This window comes from Anser cygnoides, chromosome 8 (assembly GCF_040182565.1).
Source record: "Anser cygnoides isolate HZ-2024a breed goose chromosome 8, Taihu_goose_T2T_genome, whole genome shotgun sequence".
NCBI classification, from domain to species: Eukaryota; Metazoa; Chordata; class Aves; order Anseriformes; family Anatidae; genus Anser; species Anser cygnoides.
The window spans coordinates 4,473,947-4,495,577 of NC_089880.1; the positions used below are offsets into that span (position 1 = coordinate 4,473,947).

Consider the following 21,631-nt stretch of genomic DNA (forward strand, 5'->3'; position numbering starts at 1 on the left):
TAATAGGGTTATGCATGCTATCATTTCTATTGATGAGAAAACTGCTAAGTTTCTAGATAGTTGAAAAGCAAAATCTAGACATCTAAAATGCATTTGCATGCATTGTTGTAATAGACTTAATTGTTTTTACAGAAAAAGGGATGCCACGTAGACATCTGGTATAGCTCTTCAGTTTTGTACTTGCACCCCTTGTCCCTGTGATCAACCTAAGATGGATGTAGATGTTGATGAACCGAACTAGACAAAGTAAAGCATTCTTAAGGTTTTAGAGGCTTCTGAAGATGTCTTGACTTGATAAAAACTGATACTAGCAGGTGTATCTTGCAGTTTGTAGTCTTACGTTAAAGCAGGTCCATGTTCGTACAGTGTTATCTTCTGTAGCTAATTACCATCTAAATGCATTTAATCGAAGCTTTAAATATTCAGAGAAATGACCATATGCTGTCAGGAAAGTAGAGATCAAATAAAAAATGGCTATTTTTATTTAAGTGTTCCTTTGAAATGCATTATTTTGAATCTTGGAACTATCTACAGAAAAAAGATTAAGCATTTCTAATTCCAGGGGATGCATAGTGCCTGTAACAATCATGGAATGTAATGGACCACCTAGTTCCACTGTGGACATCTGATATAGCGTGCCTGAAGCAATCTTCTGATCTTGAGCACCCACACGTGCAAGTCCAACACAAATTGTGTTTTCAGTAATTTCTGTAAGAAAGAATATTTAAGAAATGATTCTCAAAACTTTTTCAGAGACCAAGTTCAAACTGTCACATAAAAAGGTTAATTTACTGAGTGATAGCCAGATTATAGAGGAAAAAGTACTTGGAATGCTCAAATCTTATCCCCGCTCTTACACCTCCATTTAATCATTGGAGTAGCCTAAAATTAAGCCTGTTTTTCAAAGAAAATAAAAAGCTGTATCCTAGAGCTGTTCATAAGCAAGAGTGGGAAGGCAGTAGCAGTAAATAAAATTAATTCAGGAATTGTGTTCACTTAAGAGTAGACTGCTGCTTCTGATTAATTCTCCATAATGGATAAATGAAAGGATTGTTTCCTTTTCATCTTAAAAATATTTCAGAAATAAACTTTTAAAAGGAGTAGAGACAAAAAAAAATAGAAATTCATCTGACACAAGGGAGTTATCTTCATAGCTGCTCTGATTTCACCTCTGGTCTTGATAAACATCTTTCATAGTCTGCTCTTGACTAGTGTTAAGAACTCAAAGTCAAAACCACAGTCCTGCATCTTTGGGGTAACTAGATTCATACTGGTATTCATGTACAGCATAGTGTGACCAGTTTAAAAAGAACATAGCTGAGATTTTTGAGGCTTGACTGATCTAAAATGCCTGGAATCAGCCTCCTGCAACTAGAATTGATCAAAGAGCTCACTGTTAAAGACAGCCAGAAACAGTACAGGGCTACCAAACTGAGGCTTTGACTAAATCTCCAGGAGCCACTGGTGCACGTTCATCTGTGCTCAGTGAACTACACTGTGTTCAAGCTCTGCCAAATTCATCTAATGATTAGGATTAAAAGCCCAATTCCACTACAGATCGAGAGAATGCTAAGACAATGAGGAAGGAAGTAGTAGATTCAGGGACTCATCACTAAGTGTGAATTGAGAAGAGGAGTAGCAGATAAAAACACTGCACTAATAGTACCTGGTTCTTCTCCTTGGAGTCTCCTATTTTGAATAATGGCGAGAAGCTGTTCTGCAGCTTGGTTCACGCTCATGTAGCGCGGTGGCTCATAAATCTTCCTTCCTCTGCCAGGACAGAAAAGTAGAGTAATTTAACATATAAACAATTCCATTATGGTTTACAGCATTCTTACAGTTTATTTCAAATGAAATCTATGACCTAGCAAATTGAACTTAAACAGGCCAGGCTGTCAGGCTGGGCCTTCTAGACAAGAATGGAATTTTTAAGGAAGACAGAACACAAGTCTCTTGTGCTCTCACCACACCTGTGAAACTGCAGGGCCTCCAGCTGGCAGATTGTTTGAATCCTAAAAGCAAATTCAGCTGTTGGAAGCAATATGCAGGTTTTGAAATTGCTCCTGAAAGATGCATTAGGCTTAAACTCAAGGGCAAACTACTGTTTTCCTGTCAAATGCCCTGTAGACAGATTATTACAGACTAGCAATATATTCTTAAATGAAATGCTTCTTTCTTTGCCAACTGTGGGTTCAATCAAACAGATTTTATTTTGAAATTCCAGAATAAACAAACCTCAATGATACTGTAAGATTTCACAAATGTTAATTTAGACCAGAGTTACAGCATGTGCATAAAGTAACTATTTTTATTCCCCATTGTCAAAACATACAGATTGCACAGAGATGATGAGAGTTTGATGAGTGTTTTTTGGATATAGTTAAATGCACACGAGCATTTTCTGTATTTTGCTTATTTAACTGTTAAAAAACAGTGGTATGTATTCAGTACTTCACACTGTTTCCAGACAACGTAAGGAAGAATGAATTCAGAACACTGTTTATGCTATTAACCTATTTCAGGATGGAACAGAACAGCAGTAAAAAAAACCACCTGACCCGTCAAGCAGAAAGCTTACCCCATTCTGACCTAATGCTTCTCAGAGGAACTAAGATTATGCTCTGCTGCAGATTCATTCAATTACTCTAAGTAAAGCCAGGTCCTGTTGTAATGAACAGAAAAAAAAATCTACTCCTTGTAAGAAACAAAAGACCATGGCCACTCAGAAGTACAACAGAAGACAGGCAAGTTCAGTATTAAACTTTAGGTAAAGAAACTTTTTTTCTTATACAAAAAATACTTGGTAAATACACTGTATGTTTCTATATATTTTCAAAATTGTGACTCACTTCATTAGATTCTCCACAGACTGCTCCTTCACTTTAATATCTGTAGAAAAAGAACAGTAACATAAAACACAGATTCCCTACAAACTTCCAAGTAAGCTTTCTGTGTAGGTAAAGCTTAGTTTAATTAGAAAATTCTATAAACTTTATAGCAACATTTTAGCTATTACAGGAAAATGGAATACGGCTTACACTGTTTCATGTTAACTATAAAGAAAGTAATGTGATTTCATGCGTGTGATTTTACCTAAAGATAGTGGAAGTTTCACAAATTTCAAAGTAGCTGAGATGAATAAAAATTACTAAGTATAAAAATGGCAGGCATATTTTCCATAGGATAAACTAAATGCTAGCATGTTTAAGCACACCAAGGTATTGGGACTACTCTTAAATTATGAATACGTTGTGGTCACAGAAGGTAAAACTGTACAACTGATGGACAGTGATTACATCACTACCATGCAGGAACCTACTTTCGTTAGCACTTCCGTCCTGTCCCAATCAAAATTTAGACAATCTTCTCTTATGGGAAAAAGGGGGGAGGGGACTGGCAGGGAAGGAGGTCAGGTAAGATTGAACATCTGCATTTTGTGAAACTCCAGTTGACCACAATCTCTCCAAGAGACCATCAAATGTTATCTGTATTCAAATGCCTGAAAAATATTAGTGAAAACTGGATACATTTTAAAAGTACTGCTTAAGTTCATGATCAACCCTTAAACCAAGGTAACTCTGAAGAGTGTGGTTTAAAATGCAAATCTCCAAGATTATTAGTGCATAGTTTACCAAATTGCTTTTATGTCAATGAAGTTGCTTTGAAATCAGAAGTGTATCAGCACTGATCTTTTTATATCATTATTTGTTTACGTGGTAATCTAATCTTGTTGGATAAGCAATCAATAAATAGACCAGAACAACCAAATTGTATTAAGGGACCGATTAGCTTAGGAATTAGTAGTTGTCAGCTGTGAGCTACAATGAGAGGTGGGTACTACGATTGTCCTTGAAGCATAAGATTCGAGTTTACTATTTCCAAATTTTTCCTCTCCTACTACCACGTAAAGAAATGAAACACAAAAAGGGAGTACGTAGAATTGATTATATACAAAAATCTAAAGAATACTTAGTTTTAATGTATTATAGTTGGAATAATCCTTGTTTCAAACACTTTTGAAGTCATCCTTCTTTAAAACAATTAACAGAATTCTGGTATATAGCCAAGTTTGAAAACAAACAACTTTCAAGGCATTGGAAAGTTTGATGTGCAGTGATGCTTACACATTTAAATTGTTTCCTGCTCAGGATTCCTCCAGTTACCACAGAATTTGTTTTTACTTAAAATATTAATGTATTTAGTACTGAGAGTTCCCACCTGTGTCTGAAAGATGATACAGAAAAGTATGCATATATACAAATATGTAAGTTCCATACAGTTTATACACTGGTAATTCCATAATCTTTAAGGATTTACCTGGACTAGTAAAGTTACCCAGAAAATGGCTTTCAGCCTAGGATTGTTGGGTGGGATAAAGATCAGACAGCACCATGGGAGAGCCTAAGGATAGTGCTCAGCAAGGAGCAGTACTGTATCAGACCTGTGTCAGCAATAATTTTTACAATACTGAAGCTTCTCAGATGACAATCACCTTTTGCCAAAACACCACCAGGTGAGATAATTAGGAAAGGGAGTATCACCTCACGAAATAGAAATGTGGTTAAATGTACCACTCACCTCCCTGAAAGTCAAATGTGTTGAGCTCTAACCTAATTAAGTCAATAAAAGACAGCTGCTAGCCACTGCAATCTGACCTGGATCCTGAGCTAGATCTAGGTTAAAATCACATTGATCTTTATAGCAAATAGAGGCCTCCTGCTCCTGTCTGACTTCTACAAAGGTATAATTTCTTACAGATTTTCTAAAGAGGAATTAAGAAATTCATGGGCAGTGTAGCATGAACAGCGGCTGAACTGATTCTAAGTACACATACACTGGAGTTCCAATTTTGGTATATTTTTAAAGATGTGTGTTATCTAACCTCTGTTTAATCACAGACTTCATCTCATGCCTTTCACTATTGTATCTGGACCCTGGCGATGATGATAGCTAAGGTACCAGGATAGCTGCTGCTTACCAAGTAAGCATAGTGTGTGCATTCCATTCTGCCTGTTCTTCTTGATCTTGTCAAAAAAACTTTCTGGCTTCCATGTATCTGTCCAGAAAACTATAGAAACCGTCTCTCCAAAATTGTACAACTGTAAAAACAAAAAACATATCCAATGACACACATCCACAGTCAATTCAAAAAATACTATTAGTAGTATAGCACACAAAAAAACTATAAAAACAACAAACTGGCAACACTGTGAAGTCCTGAGCATAGTGAAGAAGTTTAATAGTTTTCAGAGTACTCCTATGAGACACTTGTTTGGTCTCTCATAAATACACAACAAAACATTGCATTAAACAAAATCTCTCACTCTTCTTTATCTCTTGATTAGTTCTAGTGCATTCCTTTTCATTCCCTCCTTTCTAAGAAAATCTGTAATTAGTGAACTGTTTTTTCTTCTTTGTAACATAGGTGTGTTGCTCTTTTACTCTCCAAACAGTAAAGCATGTTAAAGACTGATTAATAAGCTACCCGTAACATTTTTACCTATCTCAGCATTTCCCTTTCCAATGTACAGTAACTTTCAATCTACCTTCTATTCTTTGTTACTTAATTCTGAAGGCAAATTCCTCTTAAAGGCAAAAGTTTGTAAGATTAGCACCAAAACTCTTATTTATTATTTCTTATTCTGGTTAAGGTAGGCAACTTCTGGTAAAGCTGTAATACTTGCAATGTTTTCATAAGCTTTGATTCTACTGACACGGTAGGATTTATATTAAAACAGCACTTTCCTACAGACAGAAGCTGTGCCATGCAAAAGCAATTACAGTCTAAAGAGATAGTTGATATGAAGATCTGAAGACAGAGACAGATTGCACCTAAAGCAGAGGTGCAAAATTGTTTATATGCACATACGGTAAGAACATCATTGCCAGCAGATTTCAAACGTGCTCACTGCCTTTATTCGTCCCTAATCTTGGTGAAGACATTTGAAGCAATATTCTTGCCAGTCATCTCCAGTGATGCAAAACTGAAAATTAGATGTAACCTAAAGCAGAATTTGGCTTGAAAGTTTTTGTAACCAACTTGAAAATGGGCAAAAGCATGCATCAATTTTGGTCAATTCAGCTCTGGAATGGGGCCAACCAAGATGGATTTTACAGCTTGCCAACGTTCTGTCTCCTCAAGCCTACCAGAGATACCGTCATCATACAGACTGTCCTCCCCACTTTCTGTTTAAACCTGCAAGGCAGAGCAGCTTTTTCCAGCCCACTATGGGAGGCACCGTGTACGCTGTTAGCAGAAAAAAGGACCCTACATGTAAGTAGCTCTGGCAGCTTTGTGCCATCTGGGGATTCCCCTATACATACTTATTCTACTGTGGCATTAGGTTGTGGTTTTACCTCCCTTACTCTATCTAGCAAAGCAGAATTTGAATCAAAGCAGAAAGTTGTTTGCTTCCAAGGGACTAAGAGCTCAAATTTTAACTATTCATGCTGATACGTACAGCCTTTATTCAAAGATTCCTGGAAGATTACTAAAAACATTTACATTTCCTCTTTTAAATATTTCATTCTAGCACAAGAACGAGAACACACAGTGCATATTTCACAACCTAAAGGTTCTTCCAGTAAACTAAATATAGGTTGAACCAAATGTATTGTTCCTGGTGTACCTTTTGAACTATTTCAAGGCTGTATTCTAGAGGAAGAAAATAAGGAAAAAAAAAAAAAAACAAGCTATGTTTTGCCTATGTGGCTAAAGCTCTCTCCATTTTGTACCTTTTTTTGCCTATGTGGCTAAAGCTCTCTCCATTTTGTACCAAATGTGAAGCAAAACTATTGGAAAAAGGAGTTTCTCCTCTTCACTCTTAGAGCACCTGGGAAGACAGAAAAGCTAAACTTAAAGATTAAAAACGTAAAAAGCTTAAAGCTGAAACGTAAAGGCTTAAAGTTAACTTTAAATCTCATTGAGGAGGTGGCAGTATACCTTCAGCCATCAACAACTGCGAAACACGCAGTACCAGCCTAGCAAGCCAGCTTGCTGTCTGCCATCTGAAAGCCACTGCAGTCATTTTCCAAAAAGCAGCAGCCCTCCTTCAGCACAGAAAGTAGCCTCAATTAATCCCTTTGGCATTTTGATGCCCTGAAGGAGAGAATCTTCCACCTCTGCCTTTTTGCAAAAAAAAAAAAAAAAGGACGTGCAGAAATGGATAGATGACAAGTATTTTATTGGGAATCAGATCTTTCAAACTACTCTGTCAGATATTAAAAACAAGTTGGATATAAGCTTTTATGCCCTAGAACATTTGTTCTGATTGTTATTTTTCTTAGATATTCTTTTCCACTGATCATTACAAGGACTCTCCATCATCTTTATCAACAAAAAGCAAATTATCCTTTTTGTATAAGCATTACCACTGTCAGATTCGCTGAATGCCCTTGTTTAATGCATTTTGCATTAAAACTGAAGTCTGTCAAAGAAATATTGAAACACTTTTGTTCAAAGTGGCTCATCTGTTCAGTAGAAACAACTTCAGAATATCTTCACATATTCGTAGTTTCAAAAATCTATACAGCTTCTCAGCACCTGGACAGCACTGAAGTAGCTTCTACAGAAACGGGATGGAATGGGGCATATTTCATTAACCGCATATAAGTGACTTTGCAACTTACACCTTTGTATGAAATAAGCTTTTAAATAATAGATTTCCTAGCACTAATTCATTCATATTTCTTAAGTTTAAAGAGGAGAAAATACTACTTTGGAAACTTTTTGGTATACAATCTATGAACGCTGTGGAATTGAAGCAATAAATGGATACTCCTATTGCGTTTGACCACTTGTAACCAATTACCATACAAGCAATTATATAGACACAAAAATTTCTTTCTCATCTACCATTTGATCTCTGCAGACATGTAAAACTTATGCAGACAGAGGTACTGTTCTTCCATTAGAGCAAGCCTGCATTACTTTAAAGAAGCAACACATAATTGTATCAGAACATAAACTTTTAACTTTCTATCCATGTACCTATGCAGAGTCAATTAGTTCCTAATACAGCTTTTTGTGCTGCATGCTAATTCTTACCTCTGGAAATCTAGCACAAAGTCTTGGACTTCAAAGAAAAGCCTTGCTACAGAGAGAGCAGTAAATACCCAAAAGCCCACCGTTATCCTAAGGACTCAGCAGTTACAGATCTCAGCCAGAGACGCAGCAGGTGACTGGGCACTAGAGCCAGAACCCACTGACATTAAAAATGATCCTTTCCACAAACCACAGAAGATTCAGAATAGTGGCCCAAACTTCCAGGTAGCAGGTTTGTCACTGGAAAACAACTGTGACACACATTTGTCAGCCCACGTGTACTATAACACAGCTAAGGATTATTATCATGCTTTCGGATTGTTAGGAAGTTTAATATGACAACAAACAGCTCTGTGTTGTATTTTCTGTGAAACAATCGTGTTGCATGGTTGCTGGCACAACTTTAAAGATGGGCAACAGCAAATGAAGTTTCACAGCAGTCTTCTGCGTGCTGCACTCGACATCAAACAGCTGGGGTTTAGGAGTGGGCAGCATTTCTTCTGTACATGCTAAAACATTTCCAGCATCTCATCTGCACAAATCATCAGATTTGTTACAGTGCCCACATTCTGCTCAAGCACAGAAGTGCCAGAATTTCTAAGGGGCTCAGTGAACTGGCTGGACAGACACTTGGTGCTCTAAACTTGGAAACTGATGTGTTTTTACCTTCTCCCTAATGCTCAAAATCTTCACAGAAGAATTTCAAAAGCTCATTTTGAAAGACCTGTCTTTGGAAATACCCCTCCCCCTGCCCAAGCAGTAATTGGCTTAAGCAAAGCTTTGTGTGCTTAACTTTTGCAATGCAGCCAGCTAAGGTCAGGAAGGGAAGCCAGAACTCTCTACTCCCAGGCAAGGTTCTGTCTGCTGAGTTTTCTGCCTCTCACAAAATACTGAAGAAAGCTGTTCTTCAATTCACATTTGCATCAGCTCAGAACAAGCTATAACTTTCTATTTTGTTTACACACATAATACAAAAGAATATCAGACAACTTTTGGGACTGAAGTGCCTGTCTGCTTTCTATTAGTACTTCTAACCCTTCTATTAACAGTATTTCTTACTTAATTTGTTTGTATAAGCAGAATTGATTGCAAATTGTGATTTGTTTCACAGAATAAACTGGAAGAAAAAGTGCTGTACCATGATCTCAGCTTGGATAGTCTGCCTGCAACTAGAATTTCAATGAAACTAACGAGCAACTTCAATAATGACCAGTCTGAATGACATCAGCAACTTGAAGCTGTCCAGATCGACAGACCTCACTAAAAATACTGATGTCAATAATCACCACAAAAATACAGAGCATGAAAAGAAGGAACAAGCTGAGACTAAATAGGGAAATTAAAAAAGGAAGATCCCCTATCGCCTCTAAAGTGTACTAAAGCAAGCAGGAGAGACAATGCAAGATGATGCTAAAGGGCAGTAGGACAACAGCTGCAGAGAAACCACGAAGTAAACATTTCAAAATGCAGACATTTATTTTTACAGAATCTCTCCCAGAATTACTGCTGTATCAGCTGCAATGATGATAAAGCAATTCTTCACTTAACAGCCTACCTCCTCTCCTAAAACGTCAGCTTCAGAAGTGGAAACATGACAGGGGAGGAAGGTAAAAGGGAGTCTTGTCATTACATTTTTCAGCATAAATGTAACCCACACAAATCCCCACCAGTCCCATAGGACTGTGAGGATACTCAGATGTTACACTGCAGATAGTTTTCACAGGACAGGACTGTTCTGCAAATGAATATACTACACAGCCTGATCACGTCCTGCTGACAGACATCCAGAGACTATTCCCCAGTGGAATCTGGAGACTGTATAGCATCTTGCATCATCCCAGGTGGCTTCTTGATAAAACCCATTGAATTTACACTGCAAATCTAAGGCACATTTTGTTTACCCTTGTCATAAGAGTTTTGATGTGATGCCAGGTAATATTCATCCTCAAAAAAAGGAGCCTAACAAGAAGTCAGACTTTTTCCCTTTATCCTCCACAAGCGGTTAACAACCCTCCATACCATACACACCATATTAAAAGGTTCTTACTGTGCTATGCATCATATACTGCTGCCAGAGAACAGCCTAGGAAGGACAATCGTCAACAAAGAGGTAGCAGGAATCAGACAAGCTTCATTTTTGTTTGCTATTGGTCATATTAAACAACCACAGGCCTAGGCCTGGCTGTTTATGCCATCTTATTTAGTACCGTGGACTTTTAACAACTTTGAATCCATCACATGAGAAGGTTCATGTGAAGTAGAATGCTTTTTACAGTTAACACACATAGAGCTGCAACTCCTTGTGCTACCGCAGGCCCACAGATTGGCTTGGCTGCCCCAAGAACCTCCAGTCCCCTTAGTACATGCCAGCAAGGGAACTGTGAAGAAAAATATGTTTGGCTGATGGAAGCCCACTCCAAACGATTGCAGTCTTCAGAAGGCAGCTGAGACTAATCACATAAAAGCAGATAAAGGGAAGAACACGTTTTTCCTCTTAGCTGTCTCCTATATCAGTGCCTAAGAAATAGCTGCTCTATAAGAAGAACAAAATTCAACTATCAAAAGACTTCAAAACTTCAAGCAAACCCGAACAGGACAGCATCTTCCCTCCAAGGTAACATCCCTTTATCTTTGGTAAGCTTGTTAGGCTCTTCCCAGCGATATCAAACCTTCCCACCCTACTCACTTTGGTTACTCATCTGAGACTAAGACAACTAAATGGAGACAAAAGTCTGTTGGGAGTAAATGGATGTTTCTGGGCTGTATTTCCTGGTGACAAATGGCACAAAGTTGCACAGCAAATATGAGTAATAAGCTAGTGTAACTAACATTGATTTACCATTTAGTTGGTTTGAGAAGCAAATGCCAACTTGTAAAAGGCTCAGAGGCAGGTAGTCAGAGGCAAAAACAACTAGTGGTAGAAAACAGTTTATTTTAACTGTCAGTGAATAAAAAAAAAATTTGCATAGAGCCCCTCCTATTAGAGCAAAGAGTATTTTTGAAAGGTTAAGATGCACAGAGAGGGTGGAGGTGGAACTCAGGTTCCGCTCCCGCAACTACTACAGGTTTTCTATTTGACTATGACCACGGCAAGTTATGACAGCATCGTTCAGCCTCCCTATCTATAAGTAATACTCGTCTATTTGACACAGAAAGTTTACTCACCTATTTAGCAAAGACTCAAAGATAACACAGCAAGCACTGCTTTTGTGTTTAAATGAACAGCTAGTAGCTAAAAGGCAAAACTACTTTGCAGCTGTAATTGTGTTACAAGGACTAAGTGGACTGCAAACAAAAAATATCATGAAGATGAGTCACTGAAGGAGACAAGGCGACATGCAGATGTTTGTTCCGAAGCTATTCAGGTGGAAAGTGGGTATGTCTCAAAAGAAAGGCAGGTCTTTGCTATGACATGTTTTTAACTAACTATCCCACCAAAATATAAAATAAATGCTTACAAAACTAGCAGCACAATTCTCCCAGAAATGAGTGGCTCTTCCTCTGGATCTACACCTCTTTATTAAAACGAAGCAATAAATGGAACCAAATATAAAGATGGTAACTGAAAGCCTGGAAAATACAATGGTGTTCTTTCTACAAATGAAAGAGGTGTAACTCCTTCCTTCCACAAAGACCTTAAAGGTGTAAAAATAAAACTATTATTTATTGCTAAGGTTAAATTAAGAACACATCACTTAAAGATCTTGAGGCAGTCCAGATCATTCACTGTGTTTTGATAATACGAGCAGGATAATAATCTGCTTTCCAGTCGGGCAGAGATTTTGGGCAGTACGAAGGCTATATGCCATTTCAGCTAACTAGCAGGATTAACTAATTGGTATGTTTGCTGAAGCTAGAACCTGCTCACCATATTCTATATTCTAGCTATTTTCAAGCATATCTCTTGGAAAATCCTCTCTTCCTTCTTTTGTCTTTTCTTTTCCTGTACTTTTCTTCTAACTCCTTACCTTAGTCTTCTGTCTCATCCCCATGGCTTGCTTCCAGCTCTGCACCTTAGTTCTTTGTGTTTGTTTGTTGTTTTTTTTTTTAATAGTAACACCATTATTTCAAGCCATTTCAAGCTGCATCACCCCTTCACATGCGTCCCAGTTCAGAATGATGCATTTTCCTCATGTGCTTGACCATCCATACTGCCTCCTCAAACTTACACCTATCAGAACTGGGTCAGAATGAATTTTATCCTGTGAGCTCCATTCTGGCCATTCTAGTCAGTGACCCTCTCAAACTCATCCAGATGTCATACAGATTAGGAAGGAAGGAAAAAGGTATAAATTAGAATTTTGTTGTTGTTGTTTTGTTTTTTGAATAGATCTGTCTCTTTATTCTAGGGCTAAAAGCCTTACCAGTCAACACTTATTCTAAAAACTGAGTGTGGGTATAGATAAAGCCATGGAAGTCAGGTTAGACTCTTCTCTTTGTTCTCAACTTGCAATGCTGAATCCTCGTCAGATAGGGCTGAGGCAGCATCAAGATGACTACTGGGCAGCTGAGCAGTGGTAAATAAGAGGTAAGCCTGTTAACCTAAAATACTAAGCTTTAAAAGTTACAGAACTATGGTGCAGCCGTTGACAAGGACAGCTGACATGCCCCATTAGTTGCCACCTAGCAGAAGTGCCCTCTGAGAATTTCAGCCTTCCCTTGAAGACTTCTGTCCCACCTCTTTGACTCCCCCGGCAGCGTACGTAGTCAACTGCGTGACTCTCTTCTCTGGTGTTCATTCTCCACTATAACAGGAGTCAGTGATCAACGTACTTGCATGTCAAATTCCAGGCAAGAGAGGTGAACCTTCACAGAACATGCTAAGAGGCATTCACAAAGAGGCACTTTTCCTTGTTTCTTTCCCCACTTCACCTTCTGTTTTGTTTTAGAAGGAAAGGATGTTCTTTAGACTCGAAAAAAAGAGACAATGAAGCACAGCAAGAACAGTGTAAAAGGGGAGTCACAGCAAGATACAGAACCTTATGCCCAATCTAATACTCTGACTGATACTGACTTAAGTATTAGTCCCCTGGTTTCAAGAGCTATAGCTCTTGAAGTATCAATCTCTGAGATCATCCCAGAAGTCTGGAAAGTTTAATTTTCAAAACTAAAAATCTCAATTATTTATAAAAATAAAATCCTAGCCTGTACAGCCTTCAATACAGCTCCACTAACTGTTAGTTAAATGGGTAAGGCAGGTTTTTTTTTGTTTGTTTGTTTGGTTGGTTGGTTTTGTTTTTTTGTTTTTTTTAGAAAAAAATACATTCACCCTTCACAAGTTGGCAAGAAATATATTTATGCTCTTTGTGGAAAAAACACCACTAATGCTCTGAACGTATCAAAAATTCATAGATAATGTTTACATATATGCAGAGATTGCTGCACAATACTTCTGATATACAGAATCACAAAGCTTACTTTAGTTAAGTTACTTCAGTAACTCTATTGTACAGGAAGACTGCACAACTGCCAGAATGTTGTTGGCTACATAGAAACATCACTGGTGACAAGCAACATGTTCTTTTGTGAACACACTGGGCTGTAGCTGCGTTTTACTAAGGCCTAATCAGCAGTTACAGCTCACTATGCACATGGCTTTCAGAACAGCATATAAAGGTGTTTCCTGTTTTTCTCTAGAAAGAAAGAAAGAGGTTTTGTATCACAATCAGATTAAAACAAGAAAAAAAGCCAAGCCTTTTCTGTGGTGAGGCAAAAGAGGAATCCCTGTTATACTTGACAGCAACATTACAAGTTGAAACACACTAACCCCAAAAGTAAATTGATGGCAGGAGATCACCATGAACATAAAGAAGTAAAGACTGTTGAAAGAAATTATAAACTTCCACCACAACTCGAATTAAACCACCAGTTGTTTTTTGTATGTTTTTTTTTTTTTTGTAAGATACCCCTCACTTGCTGTTTATGCCTTTGACGTACAATGAAGAGTTAAATGTATAGCTGGTTATAGTCCTGTCCGGTAACACAATATGATCACTATTTCCTAAAATGCCTTTTACAACAACAGGAATGTTGACTTATGAGAAGGCAGTCCCTCCCAAGCCAGAACGGAAAAGAAGACTATTGCCAGAATGAATAACATCACATTTCCTTCGTGCTCTGTTCCTTTTAGTATGGGATAAGGAAATAGTAAGCTAATCTCCAAAACTCTGTATACGTGAAAAAACATACAACTGTAATATATTCCCAGTTAGTTTTTTCTTTTTTTTTTTTCCCAATTAACCTAGAAGCTCTATAGTCTTCATTCCTATGCCTGACTGGAGTTACGGAGGAAGCAAACTTTCAGAAAATTTAGTCATCTGTACTTTTGGGGAGTATGAGCCTTGCATCTTCTTTCCTAATGAGCAAAAAAAGAAGAGTAGAAAGGTAGTGGGTAGCAAAAACTACCTGTCAACAGTTCAACTGCAGAAGCAAACTTTGTACCACTGTTAAGCCAATAGGGGAAAGAGTGAGCCCTAGCCTCAACTCTTGTGTTATCTGCCCCAGTTAAGTGCAGTCATGCGATAGCTGCCATCTGTCTGCTACAGACATAGATTTTAGACATCAAGGAACCTATTTCCTTCCTAAAAGATAATGTTGCCTGAGTCTTATAGCAATAGGCAGGTGTCACTTAGAAAGTGCCCACAGGAAGAATTATAAAGAATGTGACAATCCTATCCTGCATTCCCTTTAATATGAGCATGATCTCAGAATAGGTGTCAATGCAGCGTTGCTAAGCTGTCAGACGAGACAGGGTTCTCATGTTTCTAAACCATTCAGAGGTGATCACAGCCAGATATAACACCCAGTTTATTGCAATAGATTTTCTGCTGTTGGGCAGCACAGGAATATGGCTATTGAAGTTTGCCAGTGTGAATCTGAAGACACCAGTTTACTGAAACAAAAAATGGTGTTCGTTCTGTTAAGCTAGGAAGGAATGCTTCCTCCTGCAATGATGAAAACTTATTCAAATGCTCAACTGTTCCCTGTAGCACACATATTCCTGTGCTTTCTTATAGTCTTGGTAAAGTGGGACCTTTGTTTTGAGTGTCGCAGACACAGGGAACCATTCTGAACCCTGGGAGGGCAGATTCCACATTAAAGAAATGAACGAAAACAAAAGAGGGATGCTTCAACTAATCTGTACGTGATCAGTAATGAAACATACTCTGACATAGCATTCCTCATGCAGGAAAAGTAAGTAAAGGACCTGTATGCATGTAAAAAGAAATAGTGAAATATTTCTTGGGGGACAGTAGACCTTTTCTAGCTATGCAAGAAGCACAAAAAACTGTCTCCTTGGCTAGGCAAATCCCTTCTCTCTCAGCAGATGGACAGGAAGTGAAGGCTGGTCAACCTGGGAGAGAAGGAATGCATCATATATAAGATTTTGGAGTTAGTTACAATCCAAGCCGGGCACATAGGCTTGTGCATACATTCCTTTTATTACAAGACCAGCATACTCCACAATGGGTTTAACAACCTGATTTAAGAATAAACTTATCAGGTGACCATCAGTAATGCATGGAAGCCAATATGAGCAAAGCATTATCTATAAAATAAATACCAAAGCTTTTTGAGGCAGAGGGAAGTTAGAGAACGGAGAACAAAAGTACTACTATTAATTTACACATGGGCTCATCAAAAGGGACTTTTGCTGACATGTAGCATGCTGAAAAGGAAGTGTTAACAAATTCTGCCAGCAGAACTGTACAATTGCTACAGATCTTCAGACTTCGGATTGCAACATGCACTGCTTACAGCAATAGAGGAGCTCACTAATTCTATGTTTAGCACTTGTGGAATACCATGTATACAAAAATGTTACCTGTAAACCACAGCATCCTACTGCATTCATTATTGAAGCATTGTGAATGACCCTGTACGGAATTCCCAAGTTTACTGCACGTAGTACTAAATCACTGTGTGTCGTGGCCCTGTGAAAAGAAGGGAAAGGGATTAAAGATTGAAAAGATACAGTGACCAAGTATTACTGTCGTTATAGTTTGCTTTGAAAGTAAAATTAAACCCTTCACAAATAGGGAAATGCATAGGTGCCAAAAGGGCAACAACAACTTGACTAATTGTTACAGGAAAGTAAAAACCCCAATAAGGTTTCCACACGCTGCCTTCCCCAGCTGAAAATACCAAAAGCCTCAGTGTGCTACCATTCTTTCTGGCATCATTAAAACTCTAACACTAGCACAATTGTTCCTTTTTAAAGCAGCTTTGGCAACTACATGAAAAGGAAAGTTCCATTTGTCCTTTGTCTTCTGCAGGTGCCTGCTGGACATCTGTTGAGCTGTGAAATTCAGCTCTGTTTGGCATAGGCTTCAGCAAAACGCCAGCATTTCCTTACTCACTGCACAGGCAGACCTCCTCTCATCTAGGAAATGCTAGGAAAGCAACTCTCTCAAACAAGAACTTGGAACAGACTGAGGTGAACTAACTGCGTTCGGTACTTGGAAAAAACACCCTTACACTAAATGTACTTTTATGAACATGTACGCTAAGTGACTCAAACTAACAATGCCTAGGCTTGAGTGGTCAAGTTTATTCTGAAGTAACTAAGAAAAATCAAGTTAAGTTTAGAACTGAGCTAAATTTGGCTCTTAGGTGCATAATGTTAAAAAAAAAAAAAAACTCCTTACAGTGACTGGAGCAAGAATCACTGGGCTCACAAATAATAAGATTAGGACTAAAGTCCTTCTAAGATGGTAAGTAAATATAGATCCAGCTAATCTTATTTTTGAACTGCGACAATTTTTAAATGTTTTGCTTGCCCATGTGTTTACGTACATGCTCGGCACTCCATTTTCCATGTGAAATAGGAAAATGCACCTACCCCTGCCTAAATTTAAACAGTGACTTTAGCCATCTCATCCCAAAGATGTACCATGCGTTTCTGGCCATTCCAAAGAAAGAAATTGCATATGCTGATCAGAATAATTAAATAGGAAAACTGCTTTCACCCTGGCCTGGTTTGGTTGCTCTAACAGAATTTCCCCCATTATCAGTGTGATAATTTCCACACTTCATGTCTGACTAGCACCAATAGCAGCAGATCAGGTGCTTCAGACAGGAACACAAATGTGGCAGCAGCTGTTAAGGATGTAGAATGAGTCATTAAAAAAAATAAAAATCAATTTCACTGAAGGAAAAATGAATAGAGGAATCTCAATTTAGGAAATCAAATGACCAAGGGATCAGCTGGCTTTATTCACTAAAATTTGCTCCCGCCAGATTTTTCTCCCAGTAGATCTGTCCGTAATGACTGTAGCTAAAAGCAGAAGTGCCCTCACGAGCACTCAGCTAATACGCGCAAAAGCTTGATGGATTCAGCCCTTTGCGCCCAAGGCTATACTGGTGTATTTTCTGTCACTGATACTGAGTTTAAGACTTTTTGTGGGTACTAATAATACAAATATTAACACAGGCTAGATGAAGGTGGGCTTTCCAATACAATACTAAAATTGTCAGACTCCTGCTAGCACGTCCATGGTTTTATCTATGTCTGCAGAGGAAACACTTGCAGTGAGCACTAATGAGAACTTTAAAATGGGCACAACTTGTTTCATCACCTTCACCATTAACCACTTATACCTGAGGGTTCCTAAGACTGCCAAGTACTCTTCCTGCTGGCAAGCATACTTGACACTCTAAGATCAGCTGCAGTCACACAGCTTCTATCGAACTCTCATGGGGCTTCTCTTAGGATGGAAACATTCAGTACTCTTTCCAAGAAACCTCTGAAAGCCCTAAATACTCAGGGCTCTACATAGGCAGAGGAGTAGTTCTAACTGCAATACAAAGAACTAAGAACACAAACACTTAGACAGTAGCAACTCATTCTAAAAAAGGGTAGTTTTCTACAGTGATGTAGTATGTTATAGCTGATTAGAACTGCAATATTTCATCACTGAAATTACTGATACTTGAGGCAGACTGAGATGCTGCTTACAAGTAGCAATTATAATTCAATAGATGTAGAGGGTTTATGTTGTGCACTTATATCAGTCCCTGGATCATAGCACAAGGGTACAGGTAATGTGGCTCTACACTCTACATGAATCCTAATTTTAATGTTAATATGCACTAGAAGTACAATGAATATTTCTGAAATACAGCATCATCTGCCCCTAAGAACTAGTTTAATATAATATTCTCTTGCCAATTCCCTTCAACCTGTGTTTACATAACTTATCTGCTTTTGACAGGTGTGTACACTGCTCTTCTTTTCCATAAACTATTTTTTCACTCATAGGGTGCTCAGTGATTTGACTTTTTTTCTTCTGCCCTGTAGCACTGCGAAAAAAAATAAATCTTGAATCACCAGCTGGAGACTAAAAGCTCTTCTGTGTGGCTTGACGTTACAGATTGATGATGCCTGACTGATAAGACAGAAGGGAGATCCTTCTGGTAATAGAAAAAGACTGTACCTTTCAGCAGGAATTAGAAGTGGAAACAAAAGGCTTAATAAACAAAACTGAGAAGACATTTTTAATGACTTAACTGATTTTAAAGACTAGCATATATCAAAGCCTAAGTGCTGTACAATCAAGTCAGTATTCTTTCTAAAACAGCTAAGAATTAAAGCTGCAGTTTATAAATGCTAATCACAAGTAAAAGAACATTTTCTCAAAACATAGCACATTTCTTTTCTATGTGACATTCTAGAATCTTTTCTGTTAGCAGATAAAACCTGGAACAAAATATTTTCTATAAAAGCTAGCATGAAGATTGTGACTGCTGAAGGAAACACCTATGTATCCCAGAGGGTCCACGTTTCCTGGGTGAGGAAACTCCAAGGCAGAAATGTGGACAACTGCGTGTATATTTTGTATGCAATAAAAATATACACAGACATAAAAAGTGCTTCTGGTCTGAAAATCAGCTTCTTCATGAAGAATTAGAGCTACGGAGGATAGCCCCTTCCTTTTGGAAGAAGAAAGTGATCAAGCTTGAGCAATAACTAAAATGTTGCTTCATCTTACCCAAAGGGATCACCAACAACAAGAAAAGCGACATCGCAAACATCAGCGTCTTTTAAAATGCTATCTGCTTCTTGTTCCACCATTTCTCGGTCAGCCAAAATCAATTCTTTTCCATAAAACTTTTCCTAGAAGTTGAAATTAATAAGAAACACCAAAATAAGACAAGTGGGAGTGTTTTCATCTCTCTTAGTATGCTTGCTTAGAAACATGGACAATGGGCACTGGAAAGGAGAACTTGACTATCATCCCCAGCTGTTTGACCCACGTCTTCAGAGAACCCTGCCTCCCCTTGCGAGAACGCATGGGCTTCCCATTAGGCAGCTCACGAGTTGACAAGAATTACTTTCAAACATATTATTTCAATACTGACTTGGCTCCAAGAATAGCTCATTCACACCCACATACTGCAGCTACCCAGGCGGACTCTAGGCATAGTAATTCAACCAGTCATCCTGTTTTAAGGCATCTCCTCTCCCGAGTCAAAGCCTAACTGCTCAGGATACTTATAATACTGACACAAAACCAGACACAAATATGACACTAGCTATACTATAGCCTAGTTTTATAGCTTTTATTTTTCTTTTGTACATTGCAACTAACCACATCTAAGGAATAACTTCGTATTAATCCTTCATTTTCAGTCCTCTGTAAGAAATAATTTACCTCATATATGGGTAAATTTGTATTTGATTCTGTCCTTCATTTTTCTTCAGCAGCCCACTAATCGTTGGGACTCTTTGTATGTTTTAAATGCCTTTATTTCCAGAATCAACCTCACATGTGTAATAAAGCTTCATAGAATCAGAATACAAAAAGAATCATAGAATCATTCAGGTTGGAAAAGAGCTCCAAGATCATCTAGTTCAGCCTCCAACCTAGTACTGAAGTCTAGAAACATGTTGTCTGACCATCCTGAACATATCTGGCTCCGTAAGTTTCACCACTCATTTCACATGCTCTTTACATGATTAGATTTTTTTTTTTTTTTTGCCAGGGGCACAGACCAGAAAGGGTGTTTTTATTCTGAGTAGTACTGAGCAAATTTGGGCAGCATGGTTTAATGGGTGATATTGGTGGTAGGGGGATGGTTGGACATGATGATCTGGGGGGTGTTTTCCAACCTTTATGATTCTATGTACATAAAACTACCAAGTCAGTTATGGTTCTGAAACATTTTACTGTGTCCACGTTTTGGCTAGGACAGAGTTAATTTTCTTCCTAGTAGCTAGTATGGTGCTGTGTTTTGGATTTAGGATGAGAATAACATTGATAACACACTGACGTTTTAGTTGTTGCAGAGCAGTGCTTACACTAAGTCAAGGACTTTTCAGTTTCTCTTACAGCCCTGCCAGCTGGGAGGCTGGGGGTGCACGAGGAGCTGGGAGGGGACAGAAGCAAGGCAGCTCACCCAGACTGGCCAAAGGGATGTCCCATACCGTGTGGTGTCATGCTAAACCATGATACGGGGTGGCTGGCTGGGGTGGGAGGGGGCATTGCTTGGGGATGGGATAGGCATTGGTCAGCAGGTGGTGAGCAACTGCATCGTGCATCACTTGCTTTGTACATTCTAATATTATTACTATTATCATCATTCTTATTTCTCTTCCTTTTCTGTCCCATTAAACTGTCTCTAATTTCAACCCAAGAGCTTTTACTTTCTGCCAATTCTCTCCCCCGTCCCACTGGGGGGTGGGGGGTACCGAGCTGCTGTGTGGTGCAGAGCTGCCTGCTGGGTCAAACCACAGCGCTCTCTGCCCTGTACTCCACAGCTTATCTGGAGATAAGACACCTACCCTACAGGCAAGCTAGTCCTGTTTTTTGTATTATTTCAACGTTAAGTGTTATCTTCCTATGACCAGTGAGGACATGAGTTCTAGCGTGTATATTTTTATGACTGCTTTCGGGAGCAAAACTAAACTAAAACTAAATACACAGCGTATTTAGTTAAAAAAATAAAAATTATCTGCATGCTGCCCAACAGCCCACCTCTGACCGACCTGTGTACACGTTCTGGAAGACCCGCGAGGATGAGGCACTTGGTGCACATAGCAGCAGGGAGACCTGGGCCACTCAAACTATGCCAGCAGGCATCGTAACGCCTTGGGCGGCGAGAGAGGCTCAAAACTCCGAAATGTACTTTTTTTGTTAGTATGTCTGTGGATTTTATTTTTAAATCGGACATTTTTCTCATCAAGTTCTCTGATATTCCCAGACCTCCTCAGGCTGTCAGAGAGGTGAAAACTAGCCCCCAAACGCCAACAGCACTCGCAAGGAGGAAACCTTTATTTCCGCTCCCCTCACGGGCAGGGGCCGATTCCCCCCGCGGGCCGTGCAGCCCCCGGCCCCAGCCCGCTGCCCCCGTGCCGACCTACCAGCGCCTCCCGCCCCGCGGGCAGGACGGACGTGTAGGCCTCCAGGTACACCCTGCGGCACCGCCGCACCGCCTCCAGCCCCTTCACCGTGATGTCCTCGGCGTCCCCCAGGCCCAGCCCGATGAGGTACAGCATGATGGGGGGGGGAGGTCAGGCCCGGCAGCGTCGCCTGCCGCGGGAGGGAAACGGCCGTGAGCCGGGACCGGCCGCTCCTGTCACCGCCC

General features: G+C 39.2%; 1 protein-coding gene across 1 annotated transcript; it reads right to left on the bottom strand.

Moving 5' to 3' along the window:
* Nucleotides 1-459: 459 nt before the first annotated feature.
* On the bottom strand, nt 460-21,620 carry DPH5 (diphthamide biosynthesis 5). The gene is made up of 7 exons (XM_048067003.2): nt 21,408-21,620; nt 19,036-19,160; nt 15,870-15,978; nt 4,979-5,099; nt 2,850-2,889; nt 1,667-1,770; nt 460-708 (listed from the first exon to the last, which is right to left on the bottom strand). The coding sequence occupies exons 1-7, from the start codon at nt 21,540-21,542 to the stop codon at nt 485-487; spliced, it is 858 nt and encodes a 285-aa protein (XP_047922960.2). The 5' UTR covers nt 21,543-21,620; the 3' UTR covers nt 460-484.
* Between the last annotated feature and the right edge of the window lie 11 nt (nt 21,621-21,631).